The 11,719-nt window shown below is 61.1% G+C and overlaps 1 protein-coding gene across 2 annotated transcripts; it reads left to right on the top strand.

The window, feature by feature from the left end:
* The first annotated feature begins 3,660 nt into the window (after positions 1-3,660).
* Positions 3,661-11,437, top strand: OGFR (opioid growth factor receptor). Of its 2 annotated transcripts, none has more exons than XM_033094295.1 (7): positions 3,661-3,876; positions 6,463-6,531; positions 7,038-7,116; positions 8,033-8,111; positions 8,987-9,053; positions 9,564-9,712; positions 10,122-11,437. In XM_033094295.1, exons 1-7 carry the CDS (start codon positions 3,718-3,720, stop codon positions 11,149-11,151), a joined length of 1,632 nt encoding a protein of 543 aa, XP_032950186.1. In that variant the 5' UTR covers positions 3,661-3,717; the 3' UTR covers positions 11,152-11,437. The 2 variants fall into 2 exon arrangements, with proteins under 2 accessions (XP_032950186.1, XP_032950187.1); XM_033094296.1 differs by having other exon boundaries at positions 3,753-3,876; positions 6,468-6,531.
* Positions 11,438-11,719: the final 282 nt, after the last annotated feature.

Genomic DNA, 11,719 nt, shown 5'->3' with positions numbered 1-11,719 from the left:
CCCAGAGTCGTGTGATTGTGGTGCCAAAATCAGTCACTTTGCCTCCAGTAAGGGGATTTTTTTTTTCCGAGATTTTATAACTGACGCGTACACTTAGATTAACTGCCTGACTCACTTGATACAAAGCAGACACAGCAAGTCACAGCTGCGGATGTGACAGGCCCTCGAATAAGAACCGGTGAGGAGCACCGAGCCAGGGCTGGCACCACCTTCCGGTGGGCCGTCCCCATGGGCCCGGAGCCCAGGCCCAGCTGTGCCCAGTGAGCCAAGAAGTGGGCGCACTCCCTCCTGGCCGGTCACCACACCCGCTCTCTTCATCTGGACAAACCCTGAGAACAGTGAGTTCCTGTCCGCCTGGGAGCAGCAGTGGGACGTCCCTCGTCGCAGTCAGGCAGCAAATCTTCAAGGGAAGAGAACGGAGGGTCGCAGACAGGCAGCAAATCTTCAAGGGAAGAGAGCAGAGGTTTGCCTAATAGAGATTTCTAGAACAAACTGGGCGGGAGGGGTACATATCCTTTCACTGCCAGTGTCCACCAGGCCTCACGCAGCGCCCACTCTTTGCCAGGTCCTGTTGCTGGAGTTGTGATATATGAGAGAAACCTGGGGAGTCCACCAGACTGGCAGAGAAATGGGCAGAGAGCACTAAGCTAGCACCTGGAGTCGGAACGGGGCAGAACGGGGCTCACTGGTAAACCCCCTCTGAAAGTGTCTTCAGGGACCTCAGAGCATGCTGGAAAGCCTCGTCAATAACACAAGCCTGCCTACTTTCAATTAACACTTTACTGCACTTCGAGGAGAAGGGCAGCCAGGTGAGCAGGTGGCCCCAGCCCTGGGCATCTCCGGCGTCCTGGTCAGCCCGTCTCCCATGCCCTGGTACCCTCGGGGCTTCAGTCCTCAGCAGGGGCGAGGCCGACTGAGCATCCCTGCCTGGGAGAACACAGACGCCCACGGCCTCCCCGGCTCCTCAACCTGACCGGCTTATAGGATCTCCGCTTCCCTTCGGGTGGGTCCAGCTCCCACCTGTGTTGGTCTGTGCAGGCCAAGTTCACAGGCACTTGTGGCATGTAACCGCTCCTGGTGGCGTAGGGATCCAACCTGTGACGAGGGGGTCTTATGTGCACCCACCACATAACATAGAAGGCGCCAGTGGAAACCACCCGAATGAGAAAACAGCTTGGATGGGACTGGAAGGGTGGAGATGGAGACTCAAAGGCCTGCAGCTGCAGAACAAGAAGAAACGTGGTCCTATGCAGTTCAGACTGTTGCTATAAGACTAGAAACCCCTGCAGAGGCTCTTTATGCCAAGGGCACTGAAACCCGAGCCCCTGTGCTGCATCGCTGCACGTGGGAACCAGGTCACCAGGTGGCTGTGGCCTCAGCACTCCCTGCTTCACATGGGGGAGGCAGAGTGGGCTCCTCAGTATTACCAAGCAGCAACAGGCCCCCCACGTGGCTGGCTGAGCGGGGGTGGGCAGACTGTGTGCAAATAACGTCACCACAACTATTTTTGCCCGAGGAGAGTGTTCAGGCGGGTCTAACCGGAGCCCGCCTCAGCCAGGCTCCTACCAGACCCTGGCAGGACAACGCTGCCGCTGGGCGCACCAGTGACTGCTGGGCAGGAGGAAGGCCCTTCCCTGCGTGGCCACGCATGCATGGCGGTGTGTGCGAGGGTCGGCGCTGCGTTCCTGGCCCCCTGGCCCAGCCTAGGCAGCAAGCCCCTCAAATGCTGAGTTCACAGTGGCCATCCCAGCACTCAAGCTTATTCCCGCTGCAGAATCTGGGATCCCTGGGTTAACACCCCTTCTGAGATGAGCTCTGTGCAAACTGTGCACAAAAGCAACTAAAGGTGCGGTTGGGTGTGACTATCACTTGTAAGGCAGAAGTTGGGCAGTGTCTTAAGGACAACGCCGGGGAGAGCCGTCTGCAGCCCCGGCCCTGGCAGGACGGTCACAGATGGGCTGGGTGGTGAAGCCGGGAGACTCCCCCCCCCACAACATGATGTCTCCTGAGAGAAGGGGTGGAGCCTGCCAACAACCCTAGTGCTCTCAGATCAGCCGAACCCTGAAGACCCCATCAACGCCTCCATCTACCTGGATATCACAGCCAGGGGCTCCAGGCAAGTGCCAATCACCTAATGAGAAGGTCAGGCTGTGGCTGCCGTGGGTTGGCCTCACCAGGTGCCCAGCAGCTGCTCCCGGGAAGTCTCCTGTGGCCATTGGTGACAGACGACTTGCAGAAATGCCTAAAGGGAGTCACCACTGTGCTTTTAGAAAGGGAGATAGCATGTACGCAGGTTCCAGCCAGGTCACACCGAGCCCTGATTAATGAAGATCTGCCCCAGCACCCAGGGAAGCCGTGCGCTGTGCTAAGGGCCAAGACTGGAAGACTGTCCAGCTGTCACCAACGGCACAATGCAAGCCATGTCGCCATCCCCAGGCACAGGCTGGCGGGGCAGGAGGAGTGAGCGCCCGTCAGGGCTGGGCTGTGGCCTCCTGTTTGACCCCTCACCCCATAGGCCACCCTCCCAGAGCTCTCCTCATAGCCGAGTGGAAAACCCAGACTTGGGTTTTAGCTAATTGCTTTGAAATGATAAATGGTATAGTAGCTACAAAAGATGAATTTTACCTGGGTGGCCACCCCCAACCTCCATGTCAAGAGTGAGTCACCAACTTTGCCGGAGGTCCTGTGTCGCCCAGCAAATGTCAGAGGCAGAGGTTAAGGAGGGGACCCACAGGCACCGGGAAATGTGAAGCTGCTGCTGATTTTCAGCTGTCTGGAATCTGCCAATGCGTGTAAAGGGACAGCCACCACCATCCCTTCCCAGCCCCCAGAGAGGCCCCTAAGGGGGGCGTAACTGATGTGGGCCTGTGGGAACAGCCCCCAGGGTGACCCCCTGGCGCCCAGGCCTTTGTGCAGTCGGCACCTCCTCAGGGCTGCTGGCTCCTGTGTTGGCCTCATCATCCTCAGAATTCAGCAAAAGTGATGGGAGGTCAGGCCCAAGGGGGTGACCATCAGCACGCTGGAGAGAGTCTCCTGCTGGTCTTGAAGAAGCAAAATGCCCAGTGTGAGCGGCCTGTGGAGGGGACACAGGGGTCTTTGTCTTGGAGCCCCAAGATGAATTCTGCCAACAATCTGACGGAGCTTGGAGACAGATCGCTCCTCACACAAGCCTCTCTGATGAGACTGCAGTCCGGGTGACACTGGGAAGTCTCCCAAAGGAGGTGTCCTGGGGGAACTTCCTGGGAGGGTCACCTTCTGGGGGACAGTCACCTGGGGCACAGCTTCCAGGCAGTACCCTCCTTGGGGTATCCTCCAAGGAAATTCTCAGGGGAGAGGGGGAGGGACGTTTTCAAGGGGTCACCATCCTCTGGGGAGAGCATCCGCCAGGGTGGGGGATCCTCGGAGGGAAGGACCTTGAGGGAAATCCACGGGGTTGGGGGGTGACCTGGGAGAGGTTCTGGGGCAGATACTCTTTGGACAACCTCCAAGGGCATCCTTGAGGGGAATTCTCCCTGACCAGCATTTTTGGGTGGGCGCATCCTCTAGCGGGGACCTTCTTCCACGAGAAGGGATCCTGTGGGTGTCCGCAGCTCGGGGACGCCGGGCGGCCGCCCCCAGGCCCGCCCCCAGGCCCGCCCCCTGGCCCGCCCCCGCGCTTCCTTCCTCTTTCACTTTCGCTTCCGCCGCCGGAGCGCGGTTCCTCGCCGCCGCCCGAGCATGGACGACCCGGACTGCGACTCGACCTGGGAGGAGGACGAGGAGGAGGACGACGAGGTCCCGAGCGCCAGGGGCGATGAAAATGGCGAGGCCGACGCCCCGGGGGACGCGGACGCGGCCGCGGAGGACGAGGAGGAGGCGCGGCCCAGCGCGCTGCAGGTGCAGCCCCCGCGCGCCCTCCGCGCCCCTGGGGAGGCCTGCCCGGCCGCCGCGGAATGGGTGAAGCAGCCCCACTCCGGGGAACACTGTCCCCTTCACTGTACCCCCAGCCCTCGGGACCGGGGGCGGAGGCACCTCTTGGAGACTCGGCCCAACTCTCCCTGTCCAGCTCTTGCCCTTTTCCCGACCCCCGTCCTTCTCGTGCTCCCCTCATGAACCCCTGGACACCCCAAGATCTGCCCCTACTTGGGCTCAGCCAGGGGACCTTGCATGGAGATCCAGGGCCACCCTAAGACCGGTGGCCCCAGGACTGAATTTGCGTAATGACATTTCCTCCAGAGGATGCCCGGCACATCCTAGACCTCCCTCTCTCTGTCATCCTCCTCCAGGCCTGTGCCTCTGTCCTCTTCGCTGGCCACCTCCACTGCCTCTGCCAGCCTCTCAGCCTCCCCATGCCCCTCAGGGAGCTCCTTGCCCTGCTCCCCGCCCACTCGAGACTCCCCTGCACGCTCAGGCCCCAGCCCCCAGTCTGCCCCACCCCTGATGTTCCTCACTGGGTGCAGCACCCACCTTCTTGGGCTGGGGCTGACGACCTGCCCTCTTGGAGGTGGCCTTGGAAGCTGCATTTCCGAGCCATGCCCAGTGGTTACTTGTGATTACCAGTGGTTACCATTGGTTTTTCATCATTACCATCACTTTCATTACCACTGGTTACTTTTGTTTTCACCAGTTACTTTTGTTGCCACCAGTTACTTATGGGTACCAGTGGTTACTTTTGTTGCCACTGGTTACTTGTCCTTAGCAGCAAAGCCGATCCTTGTTCACAGGGACTGGGGTGTGCGTGCCTTTGTTCCAGCTGGGGTTCCAGGAGTCATGGAGGGCCCAGAATGGTAGCACTGCCCTGTGTCACAGTTGTTTTTGGATGAAGGCATCTTGGCACTGTGTGTGGAGAGTCTCAAACCCCAGTCTGTGGTCTCTGGGTTGGATTCTCCTGGTAGCAGATGAGAGCGCTGGTTTGCAGGTTTCTCTCGCTCTGTCTTGAGGGGTCAGTGGGAGGGAGCCCGAGAGGCTCCTGTGCTTGCCTGCAACAGCAGCGGCCTCTGCACATCCAGTGTGTGGGGTGGGTGCCAGTGCCCTGGGCAGTGGGCAGGGTCGGGGGCTTGGAGTCACAGGTCAGGAATCTGGTTCTGTCTCCCAGCAGATACCCACAGCTGTGGCAAGGATTAGGTGAGAGGACAGTTGTCCCGTAGTTCCACAGGCCACGCTCCTGGAGGTGTACTCTGCTGCCTTGACCACCCTGTGAGATGCACACGATCATTTGACCTCCCCCTACCCCGTATCCCCCATCTCCCTCCTGCCGCGGTTTCTGTCCCTCCACAAAGTCCCAACCCTCCCCCCAAAGATCCCCATGACACTCCCCAGCTGCCCTGCCCTGGGTCCTGGCACAGTTGTTGCCATGTCCTGGGCTGTCATGTGTGTACCTGTGGGGCTGAGCCAGTGTCTAGTCAGGCCCCATGCTTAGGAGGAGCAGATGGGAGGCCTCCGGCTGGGATGGCCCAGTGAGCAGAAATAGAAACTGGGGCAGACCTCTGCTGAGTTTCAGTTTTGTTTACTGGCCCTTGGCTGACAGGCGAGAACCTCAGCAGCTGGCCCTGGTTTAGGAGTCAGGCAGAAAGGCAGCTCCAGACCCTGGCTGGGCTCAGAACCATGGAAGGGTCTTGGGGGTTCGGGATGGGATCTCGCCAGGGTACACAGTGGCAGGCCTGGCCTTCACTCCTCGGATCCTAGGACCCAGGTGTTTCCCCAGGATGAGTTGTTCCCTCCTGTCATGCCCAGGGTCTGTGTCTGCCCTGCTTCCCCCCCACCCCCCCGCCCATCACCCAGCCTCAGTCAGACAGCTGGGCTCAGCTACCCTTGTAAGAAGGTGGGGCAGTCTGTGTCTACCTAGCATCCTGGTCACCAGTTACCTCCCGTCCTTCCAGGCCTGTGGAGAGAGGGCTGCAGGGGTCAGGAGGGCAGCAAGGAGCCTCTGACTTCTTGCCGAGAAACCCTCCACCTCCACCCTCGATGGGGTTGGTGGCCAGGAGATAAGGGGTCTGGTCAATGAGCAGTGGGGTTGGGCGGGATGGAACTGGTCATTCTTTCCTTCATCAGACTGCGACAGGTGTTTGGGGCCCCTCCTAGTGCTGTAGGTGGCAGGCCACTGCCCTTGGGGATACGTGCCTGGTGACAACTTAGAGCACAGTGCAAGGAGAGAGCACTAGGGAAGGTGGAGTTTCCTTGGGGGGAGGTAACAGCTGTGGCCCAAATAGGGGCAGCCAGCAAACATGGGAAGAGGAAGTGAAGCTGGAGCTTGGAGGGCTGCACCCCAAGAATGTGCATGTTGGCCTGTGGGTGGCAGGGGCTGAGAAGGGGGCAGGCCTGGCTCCTGCCACTCCAGGCCCCTCTGGTTTTGTTGACATCTGACCCAGGTCCTTGCTGCCCTCACCAGGATGGGGGCTCCTGGGGGTGGGTCCTGCCTGCTAGGGGGCTTCAGGGAGTGGGGAGGGGCTCCCATGGGGGTCTCATCCTGTTGTCTCTTCCCAGTCTAGGATGACAGAGTCCCGAAACTGGCGAGCCATGCGGGACACACGCCGGTACCGGCACCACTACCCGGTAAGTAGCTGCCAACAGCGCCCTCCACCCTCAGCAGCCCTGGGTCCAAACCCTCCACCTTCCACCTGGAGGAGGCCAGCGGGACGATGTGGCCCTCGGCCCCCGCCTCCTGGAGCCTCAGTGCCGTGTCTGTATAACGTGGTCACGGTGCATGCACGTGAGGCCCTGCCCCGCTGGCCACTGTGTCGGTCTCACCCTCAGCCCCTGCCCTCTGCACCACGAGTCTCAGGCAACCCTTAGGCCGCCTTGGGGTACAGATGAAGGGGGTGTCCCAGCCCTGGCCCACACTGGTGAGGAGGCGAAGGACGTGGTCGGAAGCGGGTGCTGACCCCGCTGTGGGTGAGGGGCCCAGGCTGGGTGCTAGGGGTCTTTTCCGGCCTCCAGGATATCTGGAGGGTTTCTGGCCCACAGCAGACACCCCCTCCTCCAGGAACACCGGTCTGAGGGACCCTGGGGGGCAGCCTGTTTCAGTGATGTCCTCACTGGCACTTCCTGTGGCCCTTCAGGGTTTGGTGGAAGGAGATAGCAACGGTGACATGCTAAACCTGAATTTCTACAGAAACAAGATCCGGTTCCTGCCTAACGGTGCGTGCCCACTCATTGCAGGCAGTTCCATCCTGCTGGCGTGTCCCCTCTGCCATCTGCTGGGACCTGGTTTGGGAGGGCTGCGTGTTGGGCCCTTGGCTTTCAGGTAGCCCCACAGTGCCCCCTGGAGGCTGCTGAGGGGACACCAGGGCCCCAACCTGTGGCTTGGAGCCGGGCAGCAAACTTGCTGTGTAAGGGGCTGGACAGTAAATATTGGTGGCATTGCAGGACCCAAGGTCTCTGTCACATCTACTTGGCTCTTCTGCCACAGTGGGAAAGCTGTTTATGTCAACTAACGAGTAAGGGGGGATCTTTACATTTTTAAATGGTTGGGAAATTTTAAGGTACAATTATATTTTGTGACGTGAAAATTATATGAAATTCAAATTTCAGTGTCCATGAGTGACGTTTTATTGGAACCCCCACGCCCGTCCGTTTGTGCATGGTCTGTGGCTGCCTTCCCCGCGACACAGCATAACTGCAGCCGAGGCCGTGGGGCCACAGAGCCTTCAATATTCAGTGTCCGGCCCTTTGCAGAAACAGTGGCCGCCCTCCTGTGGGAGACCAGGCGATGAGTGGGGTTCAGCTGCAGGTTCTGTGTGGGGACAGAGTGCCGGCTAACCGGCTGTCGTTTTGGGAGGCAGTGAGGCCCCCCTTCTGCAAAGACAGGTGCAAGCCTGGGACCACTTGTCCTTTTGCTGGGGCCTCTGGGCCCTCTCAGGGGTGGGGTCTTCTCTCTCCTGTGTGTCTTCAATCAGCAATGGGGTTCTCCTTTTCAGATGGCAAAGGGGCTGAGAAATTTGGGGGGTTAAAATCACATGAGATGTACAGAAGCTGCAGAGCCCCAAGGTCCTCAAGCAAGAGGGGGTGGGGCTTTGAATGAGTCCACGCTGACTCCTCCCCATGGGGCTCCTAGGCTGTTGCATTGAGGACTTGCTTCAGAACTGGAGGGAAGACTACGACCTCCTGGAGGACAATCATTCCTACATCCAGTGGTGAGTGGGAGGGCCTGGAGGCCGCTGGGGCTCTGGGAGGAGGGGCTTGGAAAGGGGCGGGGTTAGGGCTGCAGCGGGGAGGGGCTCCAGGCAGAGCGGGCAGGGCTGGGACAAGGGCATGCAGGGACTCCCGGGAGGTTCTCCAGAGCAGGGGCAGGCGGAGCCCGGGCCTCTTTCTCCAGTCCGTGCTTAGGGAGCAGGCACACTGGGTCCTTTCCCAAGCTGCCCTTTGCTCTCACTGCTGGGCACTGCAGGCTGGTGGCCACTGAGGGAAGACCCCGCTGTCCCGCAGTCTGTGGGTTCTTTAGCTGTAACGGCCTCTGTGGCTGGCTGGGAGCTGACGCTGGACGTCGGGGGCAGGAAGAGCAGCAGACACACTGGCTTTCTAGGGGACCGTGTGGGCCGAGGGTGCCTGGTGCTGGCCTCTCCCACGGAGCCACTCTGACACATGTGGTGGCAGGGTTCTGATGGGCTTGAGGTGACCCTTGACGTATTTACACAGCGTGTCTTTGAGGACGCTTGCAAAGTCCTCTCCTTGGCACAGGGTATCGCGGGAATAGTTCTGCGGCATCAGTGACGGGAGGGAAAGAAGAAGAAAGAATAAAAAGGAGAGCCGGCAGCCCTGGGTGGCGTGGCTGACTGGTCCACCCTTGCTGCTGAGCACGCACACGCCCGCTCTCTGCCCTGGCCTGTGACACCCTCCCTGGAGCTCTCCTAACCTCATCCCTTAGCTTTATTGTGACAGCCTGTGGCGTGTGTTGGTCTTTGGGTTGAATGGTGAGCCCAAAGAGGGCAGTGAGCCACCCCAGGCTGCCCAGCTGGCTGGGGGACTGAGTCTGCCACTGATGGGAACTGTGTCATGCCTTCTCCCACAGGCTGTTTCCCCTCCGGGAGCCAGGAGTGAACTGGAATGCCAAGCCACTCACAAAGCGGGAGATCGAGGTGAGCTCTTGGGCTTCCCCTGGCCAGGGAGGGGCCACGTCTGGCCACAGGCATTTGTGTGCCCTTAGGGAGCCACTTGGAGTGCAGGAGCCAGAAGACCCCCTCCTAATTATCTTCCCTCTACAGGGGTCCTCACCTCTTCCCCCGGCGCTCCTCACAGGCCTCTAGAGAAATCAGACTGCAGCAGGGTGTGCAGGGTGGGGCTAGCCTTTGTGCCCCCTGGTTGGGGCTGGAGCTGGTGAAACAGGTGCTCTGATGAGATGGTGGGCCTTTCCTGCCACACGCCCAGCTCTGGGAACCTCATGGGCTCCTCCCAGCAGCTCAAGGGATTCCCCTCAGGGCTGAAGCACACGCAGCAGCCAGGTGTGTGTTCGGCTCCTTCACCTGTCACTTCGCCTTCAGTCTGAGTCCAGGCCTCTAGATGAATCGGGCTGAGGGGGCACCAGGCAGCCCAACATCTGTGCCAGCGATGTCCCCTGAGCTCCCTGCTCTCCTCCGGGTGCTTCCCAGGCATTTAAAAGCTGCAAGGAGGTCGGGGAGCGGTTTGTTCAGGCCTACGAGCTCATGCTGGGGTTCTACGGGATCCAGCTTGAGAACCGAGACACCGGCAAGGTGTGCCGAGCACCGAACTATGAGAAGCGCTTCCAGAACCTCAACCGGTGAGGGCTGCCCCACCCCAGTAGCTAGCACAGCTTGGTCTCTGGTTGAGGGGAAGGGGCTGTGCTAGGTTTCAGGCAGGTGTCGGGGGAGCATTTCTGGGAAGGAAGGACAAGTGACTAAGGCTCTGAGCACCCTCCTTTCTGCTGGCAGGGTGGGGGTTGCCCCTGCCTGGGAGGCTGAGGACCTAAAGGAAGTCCTGCCCCACCAAGCCGCCTCCAGCCATAGTGGGGGAGCGGGGTTCCACGGGACCAAGGGGTAGTAACCCTTCTAGAGGATGGAGGATGCATCACAACCCCCCCACACCAGGCTCCTGGAGGTGGGGGCGGAGCCGGGTGGGAGGAGGAGGGCAGGCCTTGGTTGAGAGCCGCCCACCAGCGTCCCCTCTCCTCTCTGTTCACCTGCCCTCAGTCACAGCCACAACAACCTGCGCATTACTCGCATCCTGAAGTCGCTGGGCGAGCTGGGCCTGGAGCACTACCAGGCGCCGCTGGTCCGCTTCTTCCTGGAGGAGACGCTGGTGCACCAGGAGCTGCCGAATGTGCGGCAGAGCGTCCTGGACTACTTCGTGTTCACCGTGCGCTGCCGGCGCCAGCGCCGCGCACTGCTGCGCTACGCCTGGGAGCACTTCCGGCCCCGCAGCAAGTTTGTCTGGGGGCCCCACGACAAGCTGCGGAGGCTCCGGCTGCAGTCTCCGCCCCGCCCGCCCCTGCCGGCGGGCCCCAAGCTGACCGAGGGCCAGGACAGTCCTGAGGACCCCCTCGAGGCCGAGGCCGGTGCCCAGGGACGGACCTGCGGACTGGGGAGGGAGGGGGGCGGGGACACTGTGGCTGAGGGTCCCCAGCCGTCTAGCGCGGAGACCCAGGAGGTGGGAGCCCTGGAGAGGGACCCGGGAGAGGTGGCCGCTGGGATCCAGGGAGAGGAGAGCCCAGAGCCTTCCAGTCCCAAGGAGAGCAAGAAGAGGAAGCTGGAGGTGAACCGGCGGGAGCAGGCCCCCCCGGAGCCTGGTCCCCAGAGTCCCTCGGAGGTGGAGAAGATTGCCCTGAACCTGGAGGGCTGCGCTCTCAGCCAGGGGAGCCTCAGTGCGGAGACCCAGGAAATGGGCAGCCAGGAACATGGGGAAACTGAGGAGCCCTGTCCCCCGGCCCCAGGGGCCAAGGTGGCCAACGACGACGAGGTGAGGAAGCGAAGGAAGGTGGACCCCTGTTCGGGCGAGGACGCAGTTGTGGCAGATGGTGGTGGGAACCAGACAGCCCCCACCGCGCCCCCTGCCCCCTCAGGGTGCTCTGAGGACGGAGCAGGCGAGAATGGGGTCGAGGAGGAGGCAGGAGGCGAAGGGGGGCCGGAGCAGGGGGCGCCCAGGAGTCCAGCCCCTGCTGGACCCGAGGAGAGGGCGGAGTCTGTGGAGGCGGGGCCACCTGCCAGACCCCAAACGCCTTAGGCAATAGGCAGTGGGTGCCAGGGGATAGCCTGGTGGGGCAACAAGGCTGCCAGCTGTCTTGGCGCCCTGCGGGCTGGCCTCTCCCTGGTGGCCACTACAGCTGCTGTGAGCACAGGCTCCACCCTGGGAAGGCCAAGGACTCCAGACCCTAACCTGACCTCATTTCCTGCCTCCCTCCTCCCTGCTACCGCCCCATCTTTGTAAATTGGCCCTTAAGGGTGTGGGTGGGAGTGGAGGCTCACTTTCTTAGTCTGGCCTTTTTCAGAATAAACTCACTTGACTTTGAGTGTTGGAGTGTGGACGCTGGTCCTGCCGTGGTTGGGTGGGGGTGGGGCTGGTTTCCTGATGCTGCCCTCTGGACTCTGGCCGGGCCTTGGCACCACTTTGCCCAAGTAACGAGTGGGCATGCAGTGGGGCTGCAGCCCTTCTGGGCACACTCCCCGTCCAACACACCCTGACCACATGGCTTCCCAGAGCCTTGGTCCCTTGGCTGCGTTTTGTCACCGTTTTAAGAGTAGGCCTGGGGACTCATGCACAGTTCCCTCAAGTGAACTGAGGGGTGCAGTGC

The sequence above is a fragment of the Rhinolophus ferrumequinum genome, chromosome 23 (assembly GCF_004115265.2).
Source record: "Rhinolophus ferrumequinum isolate MPI-CBG mRhiFer1 chromosome 23, mRhiFer1_v1.p, whole genome shotgun sequence".
NCBI classification, from domain to species: Eukaryota; Metazoa; Chordata; class Mammalia; order Chiroptera; family Rhinolophidae; genus Rhinolophus; species Rhinolophus ferrumequinum.
This window is presented reverse-complemented; position numbering and strand designations above follow the sequence as displayed.